Source organism: Grammomys surdaster, unplaced genomic scaffold (genome assembly GCF_004785775.1).
Source record: "Grammomys surdaster isolate TR1022 unplaced genomic scaffold, NIH_TR_1.0 273, whole genome shotgun sequence".
Classification (NCBI taxonomy): Eukaryota; Metazoa; Chordata; class Mammalia; order Rodentia; family Muridae; genus Grammomys; species Grammomys surdaster.
The window spans coordinates 1134360-1154815 of record NW_021604714.1 but is presented as its reverse complement, the minus strand read 5'-3'; the positions used below and the strand labels follow the sequence as shown (position 1 = coordinate 1154815).

At 45.8% G+C, this 20456-nt stretch overlaps 2 protein-coding genes across 9 annotated transcripts in view; one reads left to right on the top strand and one right to left on the bottom strand.

Moving 5' to 3' along the window:
• Nucleotides 1–6938, bottom strand: part of Ascc1 (activating signal cointegrator 1 complex subunit 1) — a 98411-nt gene extending 91473 nt beyond the window's left edge. The window contains exons 1-3 of one of the 7 annotated variants that reach the window (XM_028776777.1): nucleotides 6836–6938; nucleotides 4978–5119; nucleotides 3087–3186 (exon numbers count right to left, since the gene is read on the bottom strand). In XM_028776777.1, the coding sequence (XP_028632610.1) occupies nucleotides 3087–3186; nucleotides 4978–5086 (209 nt within the window). In that variant the 5' untranslated portion in view covers nucleotides 5087–5119; nucleotides 6836–6938. The other 6 variants (XM_028776774.1, XM_028776776.1, XM_028776778.1 and 3 more) reach the window with 6 other exon arrangements.
• Anapc16 (anaphase promoting complex subunit 16) lies at nucleotides 6642–20028 on the top strand. 2 transcript variants are annotated; one of them, XM_028776780.1, is made up of 5 exons: nucleotides 6642–6778; nucleotides 11933–12099; nucleotides 13968–14063; nucleotides 16849–16923; nucleotides 19120–20028. In XM_028776780.1, the coding sequence occupies exons 2-5, from the start codon at nucleotides 11958–11960 to the stop codon at nucleotides 19233–19235; spliced, it is 429 nt and encodes a 142-aa protein (XP_028632613.1). In that variant the 5' UTR covers nucleotides 6642–6778; nucleotides 11933–11957; the 3' UTR covers nucleotides 19236–20028. The 2 variants fall into 2 exon arrangements, with proteins under 2 accessions (XP_028632613.1, XP_028632614.1); XM_028776781.1 differs by lacking the exon at nucleotides 13968–14063.
• Nucleotides 20029–20456: the final 428 nt, after the last annotated feature.

Here is a 20456-nt window from a genome sequence, read left to right as displayed (position 1 = left end):
AGAAATGTTTCAGAGTCTATAAAGCACTGAGACCATCACAGGATGATACAGTTAGCGGAAAAACCTCCCTGTCTTCAACATTATTTCAACTACTACCATTTCAATTACACGGCCAATACTACGGTTGACTGTGTCTAAAACTATTCTTTTAGGGAAGTGTTTGAGAATTGAACCTGAGGCCTCACAAATACTTGTACTACTTGAGCTAGCTCCTAGCCCTTAGTCAACTGTCTTTGTGTGAGTAACAAAGCCTAACCATCCCCACTAAGGTCTACTATAGTAGGCCATTTTTTCCCCAACAGTGAAATGTTTGGCTGGGGATACAGCTCCGTGGTAGAGCACTTATCATGGCAATGTACAAAGAGGCCCTGGGTTTCACCCCAAGCACTGCAAGACCTTGACCCAAATCAGCCCACAGAAAGGAAATAGGAAACCTCCCAGCAGCCATGTGGTGCACACCTGAAATCTCAGTCATTGGGAGACTGAAGCAGACAAACCATAAGTTCCAGCCTAGCCTGGGCAATATGGAGCCCCTATTAGAAAGGGAAGGGGACAGAGAAAAGAACAGAAGAAAGAAAAGAAGGAAGGAAGGAAGGAAGGAAGGAAGGAAGGAAGGAAGGAAGGAAGGAAAGAAGGAAGACAGAAAGAAAAAAAGAAGGAAGGGAGGGTTGGGGGAACCTTCTCAGTAAATGTTATGTAGCAATTGAGACTTAGTAGGGCCAACATCTAATCTGTCATCCATATGTTCAATTTAGAGTCTACAGAATTCAAAAGGTCACCACCAGAAGAGGCGTCTAAGGAGTTTTTACACACCTCAGCGGTACGCATATAGTCATACGTAAAACCTACGTACTTTAAGACAAGTTACACTTTTTTTTTCCAGGAAGCTGAAAACATGGTGTCATTCTGAAATCATGTCTCCTAGGAGGAACCGTCAGCAGAGCCTAGGAAGTGAGCTGTCAGGATTAGCTTTGGTGTCCCATCTGGCTACGTTCAGATACAATTTCATTCACAACTGGTTCTTCAGAATGTTCTCAAGGAGGATGAAAAGGAACTCAAATGCATTCGGTTCCATATTTGCTCCTCTCTCCACTGAGAGGACGCATCTGCTACAACAGAAAGACAGCAATGACTGATGGGCTTTTTAGACCAGCTGATCTTCCCAGACAAGCCCAGAGGAAGCTACTCAATTTCTGACAGCATTTGACTAGCCGTTAGCGTGGGGGAAAGAGTGAGAGAGCATGCATGCAAGCACGTGCTCAAGTGACCACAAAGTTCACAGCCATTCAGTATGTCGATCCTCAAAAGAGCACGTTAGTCTGGACAAGCACTAAGGGTTAATGGGACAGGCGGAGCCTGCAAGGCTTCCCATCTGAGGTGGGGACATCAAGCAGCACATGGATAAACACAGACACAGACTGAATAATGCTCCAACCCCACTTGAGGCGATATGACAAACATACAGTGGGATGGAAAATCCGTGACTGGCAAGAACGGCAGGGATCAAAGCCAGCTTCTTGAAGAATTTAACCAGGTAATAAAAAAAACCGAGAAGGCCAGCACACAGCCAAGGCAAAAGGCACATCACACACATGAACTCAAAGGCTGGAAAACCACAGTACATATGAGGAACTGAAAAAAAAAATCAGACAGCGTTCTGACACTAAATTCAAGGCCAAGAGAGTAATCTAAAGAGATTTTTTAAAAAAAAGAAAGAGAGGGAGGGGAGGGGAGGGGAGGGGAGGGGAGGGGAGGGGAAAAGCAGAATCAGCCAAGGCATCCTCACAATTTTGGCCATTGCTTTAGTGAAACTGCAATTCCCTCTCCAGGGAAAAAGCACCGACAGAGTTTTTAAAATGTATTATTAGTGTACATGTGTGTCTACGTAAGTGTACTCGTGTGTGTATGCATATGTGGGTGCACCTTCCACAGCAGGTTCCATGGAGGTCAGAGAAAAACTCTGTGGTATTGGCTCCCACTTTTCACCTCTACGAAGGTTCCAGGAGGGAGCCCAGGTTGCCAGGCTTTCTTGATAAGAGCCTCCACCTGTGGAGCCATCTCGCCAGCCAGCCCCTAGAGATCGTTTAAGCACAAGTTGTCAAATGATCAGATTTTCCTTTTCAAAGGGTCATTCCAAGTCTGGAGAGGTGATGGAATCTGGGTAAACGGACGGCCGAAGCAAGAGGATCAAGAGCTCAAGAGCTCCATGTCACTCTTAATGATAAAGCAAGGCCACATGTCATGAATGAATGAATGAGTGAATGAGTGAGTGAATGAATGAGTGGGAGCTGGGGGGCTGCAGAGACGGCTCAGTGGTCAAAGCACTGACAGCTCTTCCAGAGGACCTGGGTTAGATTTCTAGCATCACATGGTGCCTAATAACTGTCTGTAACTCCAGTTCCAGGGAATACAGTGACCTTTTCCAGCCTGCACACACACAGTGCACAGACACGCATGCAGACAAAATACCACTCTACATAAAAACAAATCTCAAAATAAAAAAAAAAGTTTTTAAATCATTCTACTTTCCATGTGAGGACTAAGAAGAGAGCAGAGACTCAGAGACTACAGAGGGCTACTTTAGGAAATCTACAGAGGGGCCAAGGAGCTGGCTCAGCGAGGAAGAGCATTTGCTGCCCTGGCACAGGACCCAGGGTCAGTTCCCACCGGCCACACTGGGTGCCTCACAGCTACCTGTTAACTGCAGTTCCAGAGGACTCAACCAAGTCCTCTATCCTCCTGGGGCACCAGACACATCGGCAGCATACATGCAGACATGGAAGCACTCACACATACAAATTACATAAACACATGTAAGAAGGACTCCATGGAAGAGAAGGGGGTGGTGGTGAAGATAAACGGTAGATTCAAAGGACATTGAGAAGTGAAAGTCTGCAGGATGTGGCGACACACACACAATGATTCCATCAATCTGCAATCAGCCCTCTGACATTTCAGGACACAGAACACTAAACTCCGGTCATTAGTGATCAAGCATCTCCCTGTAAGTGGGAAAGACTGAAGAGCTGGCCTCCTGCTGAGTTTCCAGAAAGCTCTATCCCATGAAACTGAGTTTGCTCACTCACTTGTAGAGCAGGCTAGGGGCACTGACAGTGGCCCGGAATCCATGAGGGGTCTGTGCCACCTCATAGGCACCGCAGGGCTCATCGGAGTATTCCATGGAGTCTGCAAAGAAAACATGACATCTCTGAGTGCCGCTGCTCAATGGAGACCCGCCCCCTCCTTAGCTGACAACCAATCTCAGGGTTTAAGAAGGCATGTAGTAAAGAACAGCCTAGTGACTGCTTTAGTGCCTCTCATGTGCTCATTGAAGAAATAAAAAAGAACATGACTGTCATGCTAAATCCTTCGGTCTCAGAAGCTTGGGAAAGTAGTATACACACACCAGTATTTATCTGTTTTCTCCAGAAAGTGAGGATGCCCAGACAACACGTTTTACTATTATTCTGCTGAGATGACGTTCACGCCACATGAACTCGCCCTTTAAAGTCTAGAAGTCAGTATGATTTGGTATTAGGGCACAAAATCACTTCAGTGAATTACTAATAAGAATGGTACTACAACTTTTTCCATAAAAGCTCAACGTAGAGAAAAAAGAGGCCAGACATAGTGACAAATGCCTGGAAGAGTTCCTGCATTTGGGAGGGAGACGGGGAGGGAGGGAGGAAGGGAGGGAGGGAGGGAAGGAGGGAGAGAGGGAGAGAAAGAAGGAAGGGAAGAGAGGGAGAGATAGAAGATAGATAGACAGACAGATGGGGGAGACAGAGAGAGGGAGAGGGGAGAAAGAAAGAGAGAGACAGGACAAGAGGAAGGGAGAGAGAGGGAGGAGAGACAGACAGAGAGAGAGAGAAGGAGGGAGGAAGGGAGAGACAAAGAATGGAAAATTCAAAACTCTCAAAGCTCAAGGCTGACAGTGGACAGTAAAAAGGATCACGTGGTTTGTAGGGGTGGGGTGGGGTGAGCCCCAAGGTTTAAGGTTCAGTGGAAACCCTTAGGAACCAAAAAGGAAAAGTTGCAAAGAACCTGAAAGGCCCTGTTGATGCACTAAACCTAACCTCACAGTCAGTGTCCTGAAAATAGTTATAATCCACCTCAACTATTCTGTTGTGTTGTTTTTTTTTTTAAACAAAATTACCATATGCTAAAATAGTTAGTTGTGTCTTTAGAACTATCAAGGCATGACTACAAAGAAGAAAGAAAAAAAAATACTAACATAATAACAACAGTTAAAGTTATCTGACACTGAACTAAATCCTTCATGGGTTTATTTTAATAATTCCTTTTCTTAGCCAGGCATTGTGACGAACTCCTTTAAGTCCAGTACTGGGGAGGCAGAGGCAGGCGGATCTCTGTAAGTTCAAGGCCAGCCTGGTCTACTGAGTGAGTTCCAGGACAGCCAGGGATACATAATAGAGAGACTCTGTCTCAAAAAAAATTAGTAATAATAATAATAATTCATATTCTTTTACAATTTCACAGGTAAAGGGGCTTAATTTTGCCACAGACTATTAAGAGTTAACGGTAATAATTAACAAGTACTCCACATGAGGGCTCAGCAATTAGCCCTTCTTGGTCTTGCAGGTGACCTGAGTTCAGACCCCAGCACTCACACTGAGTGCCTCACAACCACCTGTGAGTCCAGCTCCAGGAGAGCCAATCAATACCCCTTTAGGCTTCTTTGGGCACCCATGATCACATGTACATGCACACACACACACAGACAGACACACACAAAACATACACACATCTTTAAAAATAACAATGAAAAAATTACTCCACATGGCCCTGAAGCCTCTGTACAGAATGAAATCTATCTTGACACACGAAATGCAGCCAGGAACAACTCACTGGAGATCAGCTTCCTCAGAGCCACTGACCGGCAGCGAAGCAAAGAACTGCCCCTGCAGTACAAAGAACATTGTTCTTCCTGTCGGACCTAAGAGCAGCTAGGACTACCTTGATAGAAATCCTCATCCTCCTCATGTTGGTATTGTTTCTCCTGGATGGGATTCTTTCTATAATTCCGTCCATCGAATGTTACAAGCTGTGGGCGTAGAACGTCCATGACACTTTGTCCAAGTGATGCTCCAGTAAAGTCCTGGAAAAAAGTGTCCTATTGTTAATTTACTTTTTATTAGAAAATGAAAACTTAGGTCACTAAGGTGGCTTGACAGGTGAAAGCACTTGCTCCCAAGGACGATGACCCGCTGGGTAGAAGGAGAACACTGACTCCTGCAGTTTGTCCTCTGAACTACACATGCAGGCAGGTAGCATACGCAGAGACAAAATTTGGAAATAAACAAATGTAATAAAAATTTAAATGAAAAGAAACTCCACTATGTAGGCAAGTAGCATAGACTAAATAAATAAATAAGTAAATGTAATAAAAAATTTAAATTAAAAAAATTCTGCTATGTAGGCAGGTAGCATACACACAGACTAAATAAATAAATATAATAAAAATTTTAAATTAAAAACTCAATTATGTAGGCCTCAAAGGACACAACTGGGCAGCAGTTCACACCACATCCTAAGCAGAAACAGTGTCGCTTTCCATTGGCCCGCCACTGTAAGTTCGGTGTCTGATTAACCTACAGGGGGTGTGGTCTTGATAGCCTAAATATGAGCCGAGTGTTTCATTCATCCTATCCAGTATGATAATCCATTGAGGAACCATCCCTTCAATACCCACGGAAGAGAGTTACGTCATTTTAAAGGTGCTAGAAATAAATACCCACCAACCAGATTGATTTCCCTATCAAAGTACAACTAAAATATGACTTCCTAACATAGTTCTCAGACCAACATAGTACTGAGAAAGAACAGTTTCCAAAGAGGCCACTGGCTCCAGAGCATAACAAACTGCTTCACACTTACAGTCACTGCTCGAATCAATAATTAGGAAGTAAAGGCTCCTTATAGACTAACCCATGTTCTCATCCCAGATGGCTGCGTCTACAAGCTCATGTACTTAAAAAGTTCCAAGGAAAGCCATAACAACCCCTTCTAAATAAATGCTTGGTCCAACCCTCAGTCAAGTCGCTACTCGGTAGCCACCTGCAGGAACCAAGAAGAGGGTTTGTGTTTTGAGAACACAGAAAGTCAACGTTGACAAGGGGATGCAATTATCAACAGTCTTATGCCATGCCAACCTGATGGCTACTCCTTTAGCATCCCTTCCCCACTTCAAAAACACAAGTTCTGTAGAAAAGTGGCCTTTACAAAGTTCTGGCCCTGAGCACGAAGCTGCGGTGGTAAATACTCATCGACCTTTCCTTGCGCAGCTCCAGGCGGAGAGACTGCGCAGAAGGACGAAAGCGGACTAGCCCTGTGTCATGGACGTTTGAAGAGGGCAGGGTATATACGTCTTCGTGCAATTCTCATGGGGGAAGCTGAAGTCCTAAGTCATAAAAGCAAACACAAAACACCCTACGCTAGAGAGAGGGGCCAGAAAACAGCAAGGCAGCAAGAGAACCAGAACTGCGGGGGAGAGGGGCGGGACGGGGGCGGGGCAGCCACTGCGACCCGGAAGTGTTCTCGGAAAGCTCGCTCTGGCCCGGCCCGGCCACGCCCACTCCACGCATGCGCGCTAGCGCCGCCCCACAGCCCTCACCGCCCCTGGAACAGGCGCACACCGCCATAAAACTCCCACAGCTCAGGCGGGCACGCGCACGCAGCTGTCTACGTCTTGGCGAACGAGGCCGCACTGCTTTGTCCAGGGGGCGGGGCTGTCAGGCAAAGTACACAAGCTGCTGAGGTAAGTGGCGAAGACTTCCAGAACCTTCGGTGGGGAGCTGACCCCCTACGATCCTACCTGCCAGGACTAACTGAGAGGGTGGAAAGAGACCCTGGAGGCTCTCCCGCGCCGGGCGTAGGCAAAGGCAATTTCCTCCGACTGAGCATGCGTGGGGCGGGTTGGCGCCTGCGCCGTGGAGGGGCCGCGAGCCTCCCCTTCCTCCCGGAATTGTTGGGTAGGAAGCGTACCTTGGGTGGAGTTAGAGTAGCCAGGATTAGTGTGCTGACTCCTCCCCTCTCCAGCGAGGTTCTTCATTCCACCCGGAGAGAGCCACCACGTCTCGTTGATGCGGGTGGTGATCTGTCTGTTTAGGTGGAACGCTTAATGATTTGCTAGTAGAACCCAACGGTTGTCATAATTAGCCACCTCCCTGGATCCGAATCGACTTAAGCATTCTGGTTTGTTCTGAGCTTTATTTTTAAGAAGGATCTCTTTGTTTCGCTTGTTTTAAGACTATAAGCGGAAAGTTAATTTATGAGTGCGAGGTCGTCCCTGTCGTACACAAAGTAAGTATTTTAACCACGCCAGCCATATTGTGTCCCACAAAATATCATTACTCTTCCTATGAGCGTTTCCTATGCTTGTCAGCAGCCACAGCTTTCTTGAAAGGGCCAAGTTCCAGGTACTCAATCATCAGCATTCGACAAAATTTCACTGAGTGCCTCCTTATGGGGCTGGTCGGCTCCTGGGCGGCAAAGTTGGATACTCTACACAGAAGGAGTCATGACTGGAACTATCTCTGTCCCCTTCAGTCTCGACTGAGCTGCCGGCTCTTGTCCTAGTATTTATAAATTATTCATCCAGGAGACACTGTGACAAGGGTTTTATACGATGCCTCAAGGGTACAAAGGGTAGTTTGTTTGCTCCTTTCCAACATCACGGGATCCTTTTCTACGCCTCACACTTGCTAAGCAAATGCTCTAACCACTGAACTGTGTATCCCCAGGCCCAAGGTTACAGGTGGAACATGCAGGTGGAGGCTTGAAGCTGGTGTCGGCTGCCTTCCTTTCCATAGCTTTTCATAGCTTCCCTGAACCCAGACTATTCCCTTGCTAACAGTCTTGCTATGGGGAATCGCTTATCTTTTGCCTCCCAAGTGCTGGGATTACAGGCAGCTTCCACACCTGTGAGACTTGTAAGTGACTTCAAGGGATCCCCAACTCCAAGTGCAAGCACTTCTTCATCCATGGAGCCATCACCCCAGCCCCATTACAAGAGTCTTATAAGATCATAAGGTGGGTGTGCTGACTCAGGGTGGAGCCCAGCACTAGAATGTGTGAAGTGTATAGCAGATCACCACGTTGCCTGCCTCCTGAGCAGACCCTTCCCTTCCGGGAGTTTGACGTGTAAGTGTGAAAAGTTGGATTCTGCATAGGGAAGACTGGGTATGCTAGTGCATACCTGTAATTCCAACACTCAGTAGGCCAAGCCAGCAGAATCCGGAATTGAAGGCCAGGCTGGGCTGATTTGTTTGTCTAGGCTGTATGTATTTAACCCTCATAACTCTTCGGTAAGGTAGGCACTCCACTGTTATTGATTCCGTCCTACAGTTGAGGCACCTAAGAACAGGAAAGGCAGTCGACTTGCCCAGTCTCCCAGCAGATAGCAAAGCCGGGGTACACACCTAGGCAGGCAGTTCTTTACAGTCAGTTCTTGTTTAAAGATTTACTTAATTGTGTGTGTGTGTTGACCAAGGAGGTCAGAAATGGACAGCAGATCCCTCCGAGCTGGAGTTGTTGGTGGATATGAGCCACCAAACACTGAGTGCTGGGACCCTACCTCCAGCCTTCTTCAAGAGCCACAAGCACCCTTAACCTCTGAGCCAACTCTTCAGCCCCCATAGTCAGTCCTTAACTACTGTGCCACCTTGTTCTCGTGCACAGTAGCACATCACCAAGCCATTCTTCAAAACTTACATGGCCTTTAGGAAGTCAGGGTTCCCATGGACTGTGCAGGCGTTCTATGAACATACCTAAATGAGTGGCTACTTAGAGTTACAGGAATCAGTTCCCCAAGTTCAGCATTTACAGTCTAGGGCTTGTTGCTGTGTTTACTCTTTAATGATGGCATCCAAAACTAGAAACTGAGATGTAGCTCAGAGTGGAACATGTGCTTAACAGGGCCCTGGCTTTACATCTCCAGCACCAGAAAGAAAAGAAACCCAAATAAACCTTAAGCAAATCATTAGAACCAGACATCATACAGGTGTCTCTCCGTCTCAGCAAAAAACAGTGTATCTAAAGTTAACCTTGCGCGGATTCTGATCTCGCACTGGTTTTCCACCCCAACTGTTTTGTATATGGAGCTGTAGATCTGAGAATTGAGAAGAAAGTAAGATGAAAGGGAATTCCTTTGATGAATTTCAGCTTAGAATAGTCACTGTGGCTTGCCTTTGAAGCTAACTGCAGTCACCTGGATGCTCTATGGAACAGCTGATCTCAAAATACAAAACTCAAAGCAGTATCAACTAAATAGAACATCATCAGGGTGGAAGTTGAAAAGATCAGCGTTTAAAATCTTAGTTGAAAAAAATAAACAGTTCTCAGTGGGTCCTGCTCAGAACTGGGAGGAAGTAAAACCAGAGCTGTTCTCCAGGAAGGGGCTGAGTGCTCTGTATGCTTCCCTTGAATCCCACTAGGGATGAGTTAGAGACTTGGACCCCGTCATCAATACTTAAGTCTCTTAAGGAACAATTAAAAGTTTACCAGGCTATATTTTGAGCTGTCATGCCACAAAAGAGCAGTTATAAATTCCACACAAAGACTTGCTTTATACAAGTACAATTCTGAAGGTAACCTAAGGGGGCAAAATTAAGAATGTTATCAGTGAGCTGGGCATGCTGGCTGCCATGCCTTTTATACCATCAGTGAGAGGCCCGTGGGTCTCTGTGAGTTTGACACCACCCTGAACCACATAGCAAGTTCCAGGACATCCAGAGCTACGTAGTGAGACCCTGGTTCAAAAAAAAAAAGGTAAAAAGGAAAAGAGCTAGTGAAGGAGATTGTGTTTCTTTGTAACGGGCTGCCATAGCTTTTCTATCTTCCTAGCCCATGTCAGTGTTCATTAGTACAGCCTGTGACCAACCATATGATGGAGTGAGAGGCCAGGCTCTGCTTCTCTGACAACCACATGTCACTGCCACATAGGTAGGAACCAGCAGCCAACATCTCCGACTTCATGTACCGTTTTCCTTAGCAGGAAACTAGATGGTCTGGACTGGACATAAAGGATTTTCAGGAACATAGCATTCTCTAGTATTTTTCTGGTTTTTTTTTGTTGTTGTTGTTTTTAAAGTGTTTCAACTTTTTCAGCATTGGGAATTGAAACTAAATTATAAAATTTTGAAGCTTGTGCACCACCCAGCCTTCAACTTTCTCTAGCAAGTATGTCAGAACTAAGGTGGAGGAATGAGTAAAAACTATTCAGCAAAATTCTCCTTGGCCATACTAGAGGGGGGATGTGTTTTTATGGGTTGGTTTTTTTTTTGGGGGGGGGATCTTATATATCCCAAACTGGCCTTGAACTTGCTAGAAGATGACCTCAAGCTTCTGGCTCTTCCACCTCTGCCTCCCAGATGCAAGAGTCTTACTTGTGTGCCACCATGCCTTCTTTAGATGGTACTAGGAGCTAAGCCAGGGCTCCCTGCATACTAGGCAAACACTACTGACTGAACAGCGTCCCCAGTCCTGGAAAATTCATTTTAAAGATTGTTTTAAAGCCAGACATGGTGGCACATGGCTGTAGTCCCAGCACTTGGGAGGGAGACATAGTGAGGTTACCATGAGTGTCATTCAGGCCAGGCCAGGATATATAGTAAGTTCTAGCAAGTTAAGGAACTTTAATATTTATATAGCAAACTAAGGCCTTCTCTATAAATAGGGTTTTTTAAATGCTGAAATCTATGTGATATAAAAATTAGCCATTGTCTATTGTTATTGAAACAGGCTCTTGGCTATGTTTTCCAAGCTACAAAATCCCCTGCCTCAGCCTCCTGTGTAACAAGAATGTCCTAGTGCATACTACTACTCTTGTGTAAAGTCATTTGTTCAGTTAAATACTAGAATCCTTACCCAGTGAGAAATCACTAGTCACATGGTTTTATTGAAATTTTATTTAGTATTTTTAAATGGACATAAATAGCTCTTCAGTTACATTAGTAGGTACACATGAGACTCATGGCTACCAAATTGGGCAGAACTAGAATATCAGAACATTTCCAAGGTGACAGCAAGTTCTAAAGTAAACATGGTACTAACCATTTTTAAATTATATACTATTGCGTCTTCATAGGCTTCTGAGGCTATGTTCTTGTTCTGAAGTTTTGTGAGATGTGTGCAATAGTGGGATCTGGGTTTTCAGATGGGTCGCAAAATTAAGGCCGCAGGTGTTCAGTTCATGAAGGACCATTGTTTCTGAGATCAGATCCTGAATTCTTTTTGTTCCAGTTTTGGGGCGCCACCAAGTGTTAGATTTAGGTATTACATTTAGATGGAAAGGTTACCGCGCGGGTTCTTAATGAACGTGCCAATAGTTTCCTAACTGATTTCCCCTCCTTGGGGACAGAACACAGTGTTATTCTGGCCTCCTACTTGGAAAGCCTGATAAGTGAACTTCATGCTGTGGCCTGGTGAGGAGTGTACCCAAGACAAACTGTCCTGTGGAGCAGTATTACTTTATCCCTGGCACTGCCATACCACCCTTCATAACTCAGATTATCCACACTCAGTCCCAAGGGGCATCATTTGTTAGTGGGAGAAAACAGGACTCTCTAAGTAGGCAGGGTTTCTTTTGGTTTTGGTTTTGATTTTGGTTTTGTTTTTTGGTTTTTCAAGACAGGGTTTCTCTGTGTACCCCTAGCTACCCTGAAACTTGCTAAGTAGACCAGGCTAGCCTTGAATTCACACATATCCGCCTGCTTCTGCCCCCCACTGCTCAGATTAAAGGCATACGGCACCGTACCCAGTTTTAAGCGATTCTTAACCATGTTTTTACTTCAAACCCTAAGTGACATTGTAAAAGACTATATAAGAATGGAGGATCCAGAAAGCTGGCCCTGAGTGAAGTGTTGTCCATCTGGCTTTATAAACTTGCCAATTGCTGTTTTCTTTCCTCTAGTGAAGAGAGACTTCTACTGGAGGGAATGGCCGCCTCCTCATCCTCATCCTCAGCTGGTGGGGTCAGTGGAAGTTCTGTCACCGGATCTGGTTTCAGTGTGTCCGACCTTGCCCCACCTCGGAAAGCTCTGTTCACCTACCCGAAAGGAGCTGGAGAGATGCTAGAAGGTGATCTCCTGCTGTGTGGGCTGAGTGATGGACTTCAGACCTTGAGTGTGTGTAGAGAGGAAAGGAGCGGGGGCTGAAGGGCCCTCTAGACTTCTCCAAGCCAAAGCCCTGGAGTAACCTGGTCAGGGTTGCCGCTGGTGCCATGGACCCTCTTGGTTGGTCTCCTGCTCCGGGTTGCCTTGTGACACCTGCTTGATGGAGTTTCTCTTTTAGTGAGTGTCTGCAGATAGACTAACCCCACAGAAAGGCCTGAAGGGGAAATCAAAGTTAATGTATTTACCTCTGTGAAGGTGACTCTCACGGACCACTGCTGGACATGGCTGTGTGACTGCATGGTTTTTATAGCACTGGAGATAAATTTGCAGCCACCATCTTATCACACGGACTGGCTGGCCAGAAATAGGTCCCGGGCAGCAGCCATGAAACAGCATCAGTGACTGGAACCTATGGGATTCGTGTTAAGCTAGACTCGTAATTCATTGTAGAAGCCTAAGACTCATCTGAGACACTTAACTTAAAATGTACGTGTCTTGCCAGGCAGATGTATCTCTGAGTTCTAGGCCAGCCTTGTCTTCATAGTGAGATCCAGGCCAGCTAAGGATGTACAATTGAGGCCCTCTTTCTTTAAAAAAAGAAAAGAAAAACAAAGAAAATTAAACTCACATGTCTGGGCCCACCCTACAGATCCTGAATTAGCCTAAGACAGGAAACTGTTTTCTGACCAGTGTCCCAGGCCTTCTCATGAGGGAGTCTTTTCATATTTTAAAAATACTGACAAAGAACCCATTAAGGACTCAAAATTCACTGGAGTCAAGCATTTTTGTATTGAATTATAAAATGGTCTTTTTTGCTTTAAATCTTGCATATTTACATGTATATATTTTAATTAGGTGATAGCTCTGAGAAAGGTACAAACTATTTAGGGACTGGCTTTTTAGGGCGATCATTATACATTTATATCAGAGTACTTAAGAAAGAAACCCAGTTTCAGGTAAACCTCTGCCAAAGCAGTGTTGGGGATTGAACCCTGTGGGCTCATGCGTGCTAGGCCAGCACTCTTGGGCCTGGCTGCATGCCTGCCAGACTCCAGTACCATAAGACTCAGCTCGTTGGCGTCTGCTCGGTAGTGAAGCCGCAGACGACGTGCGGTGTGGAAGGCGGTGTATCGAGCATGCATGCTTTCTGCGCTGCCTTTTAGTTGGTCTCCGTTGTGTTGATACTCAAGTTGGTATCACCAGGTCTGACTGGAAGTCGGGCTTTGTGTCTGTATTTGGCACTAAGAGTGGATTACAACTGTAGCATCTGCAGCAGCGATGTACTTCAGGGAGCTTGCCACAAGCAAATGGCAAGCTGAAGGCATTTACAGTGCTTAACGAGCTTTACACAACAGAGGAGTCTCAGCGCTTAACACTGCTTCAAGAAAAAAGTCATTCAAGTTAGTCAGAAGCTCATGTTCTGACAGGTTTATATCTGGCCATTCTCATTACCTCATTGAGGAATCAATTGAGTTCTATCATATGGTGGATTTATCACATATAAATTCATGGTGTACAGTTATGGCCTCCCTTGTCCCAGAGTCTCCCCAGTAATTGTAAAAGCTGCTTACAATGAAAACCAGCTGATTTCACAAATCAAATATCTGACATACTTTTGAATATCAAGAATACAGAGAAGGGGCTGGCGAGATGGCTCAACTGGTAAAAGGTGCCTGCCACCAAGCATGACCGCCTAAGTTTGACCCCTGAATTTGATGGTGGGAGAAGAGGACTGACTCCAAAAGTTGTCCCATGACCTTCCCATGAGGACCCATACTTAAGTAAATAAATGTCATATTTAAGAAAATGAAAAGACTACCATTACCCCCACAGTATCTTCTGGGGCTTGGTTCTGCTTCAACTTCCCCTCCTACACCACCTCCGAATTCCACACCTATGCCTCATCTCCAAGGACACTGAAGTCAACAGGTGCGCAAGTCTCTTCCGTGAAGTGACATGGTATTTACATATGATTTGTGTCTATTCTTTCATGAAGCACTCCTAAATATGAGTTGACAGGAATGTCAGATCTTGAGGTGACCCTGTTGTACATTGCTTTGTCTGTGTCAAAGCCTTTTTCCTCTTTGTCATTGCTTTCATTTCATTTCGAGTCTTGTGTAGTCTAGGCTTGACCTCAAACTCCTTGAGCTCCGTATCTTCCTCCTCCTCCCTCCCAAATGCTGAGACGACAGACATATTACTGTCCGCTTTATTCCGTGGTGGTTGGGGGCTGGAGAGATGGCTCAGTGATTAAGAACACTGGCTGCTCTTCCAGGGGTCCTGAGTTCAATTCCCAACAACCACATGGTGGCTCACAACCATCTGTGATGGGATCCAGTTTCCTCTTCTGGTGTGCATGAAATCAGCACTCACATATATAAAATAAATAAGTAAATAAATCCTTTTTTAAAAAAAGAGTCAGCTGGGCAGTGGTGGTGCACGCCTTTAATCCCAGCACTTGGGAGGCAGAGGCAGGTGGATTTCTGAGTTCGAGGCCAGCTTGGTCTACAGAGTGAGTTCCAGGACAGCCAGGGCTACACAGAGAAACTCTGTCTCAAAAAATCCAAAAAAAAAAAAAAAAAAAAAGAGAGAGAGAGAAGAAAAATAAATAACTAAAAAAGAGTCAAGGTTGGGTGTGGGTCGTAATCCTAACAGGTTCAACTTGCTGTTGCCTGCCCCTAAATCTAGGATATAAATCCAAACAACCTGTATTTAACCTCTGGGATGAACTTGTTGCATCTGCTGTCTGCTAACAGCAGCATGCAGTGAGCTTTAGCAGTCTCCTGCTCTCTGCCAACATCGCTCTCACCCAGCTATTAGTGAGCAAATTAGAGACTACCTTCCAGCCCAGAGGTGGCTGTATCTTAGGCACCTCCAAGGCCACTGATCCTACAAATCACCCGGGACTGTCTCATTTCCTACTGGGAAGTAATACCTTTTAAATGAAATTTCTTAGTGTTGAATTGAATGGAATTGGTGATAGAGTTAGATTTGGGCCGTTTACTGAACTTTTTCACCACACGTAGTAATCTTTGCTTGTCCTTTAAAAAGAAAGCTGATAACGCTGTTGACTGGTGTGTTGATTATAAACAGGCCGCCTCATCTCTGGAGAAATCCTGGCCTTTAGATTGGTAGATGTGACACGTGATACGAAGTGGCTTCAGAAGCAGTGGACCCAGGATATAAAGTGAATAAGGAAAAATAAAAACAGAAATAAAAAAGTAGCAGTAGCCCATGGGAAGCCTACGAGAGCAGGAATGTGGTCCTGGGCTCCGAGTGGGAGAACAATACCAACGCCTGTTTGAAAGGCATGCTTCTCTCTTTACTTTGGAACTCATTACTAAGGATAGGCCAGTGTGATGACTTGAGTGTGGTATCCCAGTGATTAAATGAGGGTGGGAGGCAGCACTTCCAGGAGCCTACCCCCCACACTTGCCAAGTAACCAGTGGGCTGTAGGTGAGCTCCTTAAGAAGGATGCCAGCATGTCATTGCCATGCAAGGGCACATAATACACCGCATCTTTGGTCTCAGAGTTCTCGGCAGCTTCCTCCCCGGGTGGACTCTGGAGATGCCCACTGCTCTCTGCCCTTATCTAGAGACAGTTCATGACGTCATTAGCGTGTGTAGATCTTTACACGCTGGCATGGTGGTGCTCTAGGTCTCACCTTCAGCACCTCAAGAAAGGAGGATGAAAAGCCAAGAACTAAGAATGATACCCCGCCCCCCCCCCCTCTGGCATTGATTTGAAGGAAGTAAGACAGGAAGCCCTTCTGGCTGTGTGTTCACACCATTCAGATAGAGTCAGAATCTGGACCTTTCCCTTTGATCACCCAGACTTGTAAAGAAAGGTTTGTGTGAAGCTTAGCATGAGGCCAGAGCCTGTTAGAATCCCCCGTCACTTAATCCCCATGACACACCAGTCCATGACTGACGAGTGGGTGCTGACATCTGGCAGTGCTAGTCTGAACTCCTACCTTGAGAGGGGCAGCTGTGTCCTCTCTTCCATTTGTCTGGGAATTTTGGCAATAAAGCACTTGCCCTGGGGGTTTGCTGCCCTTTCCTACATGACTTATGTCTCTGGGGCTGTGTTTTGTAGGCTCAGCCTTTGCACTGACGCTCATGACTGAGTTAGCCACCTTCTTGTTGGCACCAGCTGGGCACTAGGCTCTGAGCTTGCACCGTTTCCCTTATCGGGATCCAGACTGCAGTGCTCGGTTTGGTTGGAAGTGCAAGTTTGCCATTCGTGCTTACAGAGTGACATTTCCCAGCAAGGTTTCTGATGGTCATGATGATATAATTGGATAAATTAAAAGTCAACAGCTGTTTTTCCCTTGGCTGTTTTTTAGAATGAAAGTAATTGGAGTTCTGTCATAGTAAGTCATACAAATACCATATAGCTGAGTATGCCAGCTACCTTGTTTGCCTGCTGTACAGAAGGGAACAGGTCAGGAGGTGGGCAGTGGTAACCAGGGCATCAGGCTAGGGCTTCTTGTTTTTGTTTTTGTAACACTATTTTTGAACTCTCAAACAAGTAAGACTATTTTAATATTAGGTATAGAAGAGGTAGCTCTTACAGAGCAGTGTTCTAAAGGACCCCTTTGTTCTCACCAGAAACACCTCAGACCTCAAAGGGAAAAGCGGGGAATGAGTGGATAGCCTCTCTTGCCTTTCCAGAAGCCATTAAAACTGACGCCTGTGCCCTTTCACTTGTAGATGGCTCTGAGCGATTCCTCTGTGAGTCGGTGTTTAGCTATCAAGTGGCGTCCACACTTAAACAGGTGAAGCACGGTAAGTACAGAGTGTGTTGGGGAACGGGGGGGGGGGGGGGGCGGGAGGAGTTACAGACTGTGCAAGGTTTGCTATGACAAAGCCCCACACTGGTTAAGTGGACCTTCTGAATTGAAGAGCATTCTAAGATCTTGTTGAGCTTGAAAATCCCCTTGCAGGTTTCAGTTCTGTGGGGGAGCCACCACTGCTTGCTCCTCTGCTCTCTTTGCCTCTCCCTTCTGAGACTGGCTACTGCATCCCTTCGGGGACCATCTTCTTCTGGTGTCTGTAGCACCTTCTGCCCTGTCGAAGCCCTGAGCCCCAGGTGACGTGCACTCCATAAGCACTGGTCCTCCTGGGACAAACCATGGGAGCTTCCGCCTCAGCCACCTGAGAGCTGGGGTTATAGACATGAGCCCGAAGTCCAGCTCCACTCTCTAGCGTCTAGCTAATGAGAGTGTGATGATGGTAACTATCTTGTTACTTTTTACAGTGCTAGGCTCAAACAAGGAGCACGGCACATGCTAGCATGAGTTCCACCACTGGGGTCATCCGCAGCCTATCATAACTGTATTGTTTCCCTTTATTATTTTTATTATTTTCTCACTCTGAAACTCACTGAGTCACCCAGACTGGCCTGGAACTCTGAGCACTCCTGCCTCCATTTCCCAGCGCTAGGCTTGAGCTCCCACACCTTGCCTGTTTTATATTTTCTCTCTCTCTTCCTTCATACCTTCCTTCCCTCCTCCTCCCTCTCCTCCATCTCTATGTGTATATCCCTCTGTCTGTCTGTCTGTCTCTCACGCTCACACTCTCTTTTCTCTTTTTTTATACATGTGGGTATGTAGTCCAGTGTGGGTGTGTGCGAGTGAGGACGAGGGCCTCAAGAGCCTGGTGCTGTCAGGGTGTGAGCCACCTGACGTGGGTGCTGGGAATTGAACTCAGGTCTTCTGCAAGAGCCCTCTGTGCTCTTAGCTGCTGAGCCATCACTCCAGCCCCTCTCTTTTCTTTAAGAGACTTTTAGGGAGCTCACTTTTGAGTACCTCTCTTGCTACAGGAGCTTCTTTGCTACAGCAATAAAACCCTGCTTGCCTTTGAGCAGAGGGAAGTTTTTAATACAGATTTAAACATAGGGATTAATAGAAAGACCCTTAGGAAAAGGAGAATACATACCCAAGTATGGGTGTGAACTTCTCAAGAGAGTACTGTATTCATACTGTATTTCTTAATAACTGTATTTAAAATTATTTTAATATAATAAACTTTCCAGGGACTGGAGGTCCCTGATTGCTCTTCCAGAGGAGGTCCTGATTTCAATTCCCAGCAACCACATGGTGGCTCACAATCATCTGTATGGGATCTGATACATCCTTCTGGTGTGTCTGAAGACAGCTATAGTGTAGTTGTATAAATAATAGTAAATAGATAATATTTAGAAAAAAAATACAAAAAGCAAAAAACTTTCCAGACTCAGAAAAAGAAAAGAACATGGAAGCCCCCTCTTGAGATTTGGTCCTGGAAAGAGCTGAGCCTGAAGGGAGATAAAGGGGTGACAGACTTTGCCGGATTCATACAGCAAGAGAGAAAAAAAACAACATTCAGATAAGGGCTGGAGAGACTAGCTTCTCTAGTTACATACACATACACAAAATAATAAATAATGAGAATGAATGGATTCAGGAAGACAGCCAGTGCCAGCCTGTGCCCACTATGTGCATGACACATCCACATACATGTGCGCACACACACACAGGGCACATCCACATACATGTGCACACACACACAGGGCACATCCACATACATGTGCACACACACAGGGCACATCCACATACATGTGCACACACACACAGGGCACATCCACATACATGTGTGTACACACACACAGGGCACATCCACATACATGTGTGCACACACACAGGGCAGTGCACATGGAAGCTGACACAGCTCAGTACCCTGGGTTGAGTCTGGGTTCTGTCTCCACTAATGCAAGCAAAGAGGAGACAGAATGCAGAGGAACGGAGAGTGGTTGGAAAAAGATTTTGATTTTGTTTGTTTTCAAAAATTAGTCTTCAGCACACCTACATAAAGTAAGGCCCTATTGCTAAATCACAAGTGGAAAGCCCACCTTGAGACTAAGCCTAGACTGGTTGTCACGGTGCTAACTGTGGTGGCAGTCTGATGGGAAATGCCCTGCTGTGTTGTCTCTTGTCTCTATAGATCAGCAAGTCGCTCGGATGGAAAAACTGGCTGGTTTGGTGGAAGAGCTGGAGGCTGATGAGTGGCGGTTTAAACCCATCGAACAGCTGCTGGGGTTCACACCCTCCTCGGGTTGACGTTGCCTGCGTGAGCACCCTTAGGGCACAGCCACCCAGAGAGTCACGCTGTACTGTGAGCTGCATGTCTGAAAATTCACATCCTTCCTTGGTTCCTCTGTTTCTATTAATAGGCCACAAGGGCTCATGTGAGATGTGCAGAGGTGTTTTTCACATTCATGTTCTTTAAAGCATTGGGCATCACTTGGGAAGCAGAGGCAGGAGGATCCCTGTGAGTTTGAGGCTAGCCTGATCTACATAGAGTTTCAGAACAGCCAGGACTATGTAGAGAGAGCCTGTTTCAAAAATAAAAAGAAGTATTGGGTATCAGATGAAGACAGTCCTTCCAGAGAACCAGGAGGGTTGGGATTTAGGAGACCTATATCCTCACAACCCAAGTGGACACATGGCAGAGTCAGCCAACTGAAAGGCATATATCCTGTCATTCAGTGAGCATAGGGAAGCTTTCACCAGCTATGTCCAAGATGAGCATCTGTCGCTTCACGGTCACATCCCAAACATTTCTCTTCACACATGAATGTGATTTAGCTCAGGGTCCGTCCAGATGGAATTTTAAAGTGTTCTTTCCTCTCTATTCTTAGGAATTTAATATTACAGACTATTTTTCTCACCTCTTACGACATGCCAAATGGTTCTACTCCACTCCATCTCTGTCCCCCAAAATTGCTTTTTGAATGTTACAGCACTTGAAACTATGAAGTGACCTAAATCCTTTTAGACCCAGCAGTCTCAGTCCAGCTCACAGGGATATGAAAGCAATTCTGTAGCAAATAAATCCTTCATGGGTTCCACATTGGTGTGCTCATCCTTCCAGAGCCTGGGGACTTAGACAGGGGAGAGGTCAGGTCAGCTTTTCCTCAGACTCTGAACTCACAACTCTTAAGTAGACAGTAGGTTTGCTTTGCTGTGAGCTGTTTGCTTGGGTAGAAGCTCCAACCCACTGCTACCTCAGTAGGGGTGACGGTGGGTTGTTTGTTGGTTCATTCATTTGTTTGGAACCTTGTCTCTTGGTAGCTAGGCTGGCCTCAAACTCAGAGCAGTCCTCCTGCCTTAGCTTACTAAGTGTGAGGATTATCTCCCTCTCTTCTCTAGGATTTTACATGATGATAGAGAGAAACCTGGACAATCAGGACCTCGTCATGACCCCACACTACACAACTAGAAGGATGATGTACTGTGTTACATACAGACTGACCCTAGCCAGCAGTCTGTGTCACATAC

Coding starts and splice junctions, on each gene's coding strand:
- Anapc16 (XM_028776780.1), top strand. CDS start 11,958: ATGGCCGCCTCCTCATCCTCATCCTCAGCTGGTGGGGTCAGTGGAAGT. Junction 12,100..13,967: donor AGCTGGAGAGATGCTAGAAG/GTGATCTCCTGC, acceptor TTACCCCCACAG/TATCTTCTGGGGCTTGGTTC. Junction 14,064..16,848: donor AAGGACACTGAAGTCAACAG/GTGCGCAAGTCT, acceptor TTTCACTTGTAG/ATGGCTCTGAGCGATTCCTC.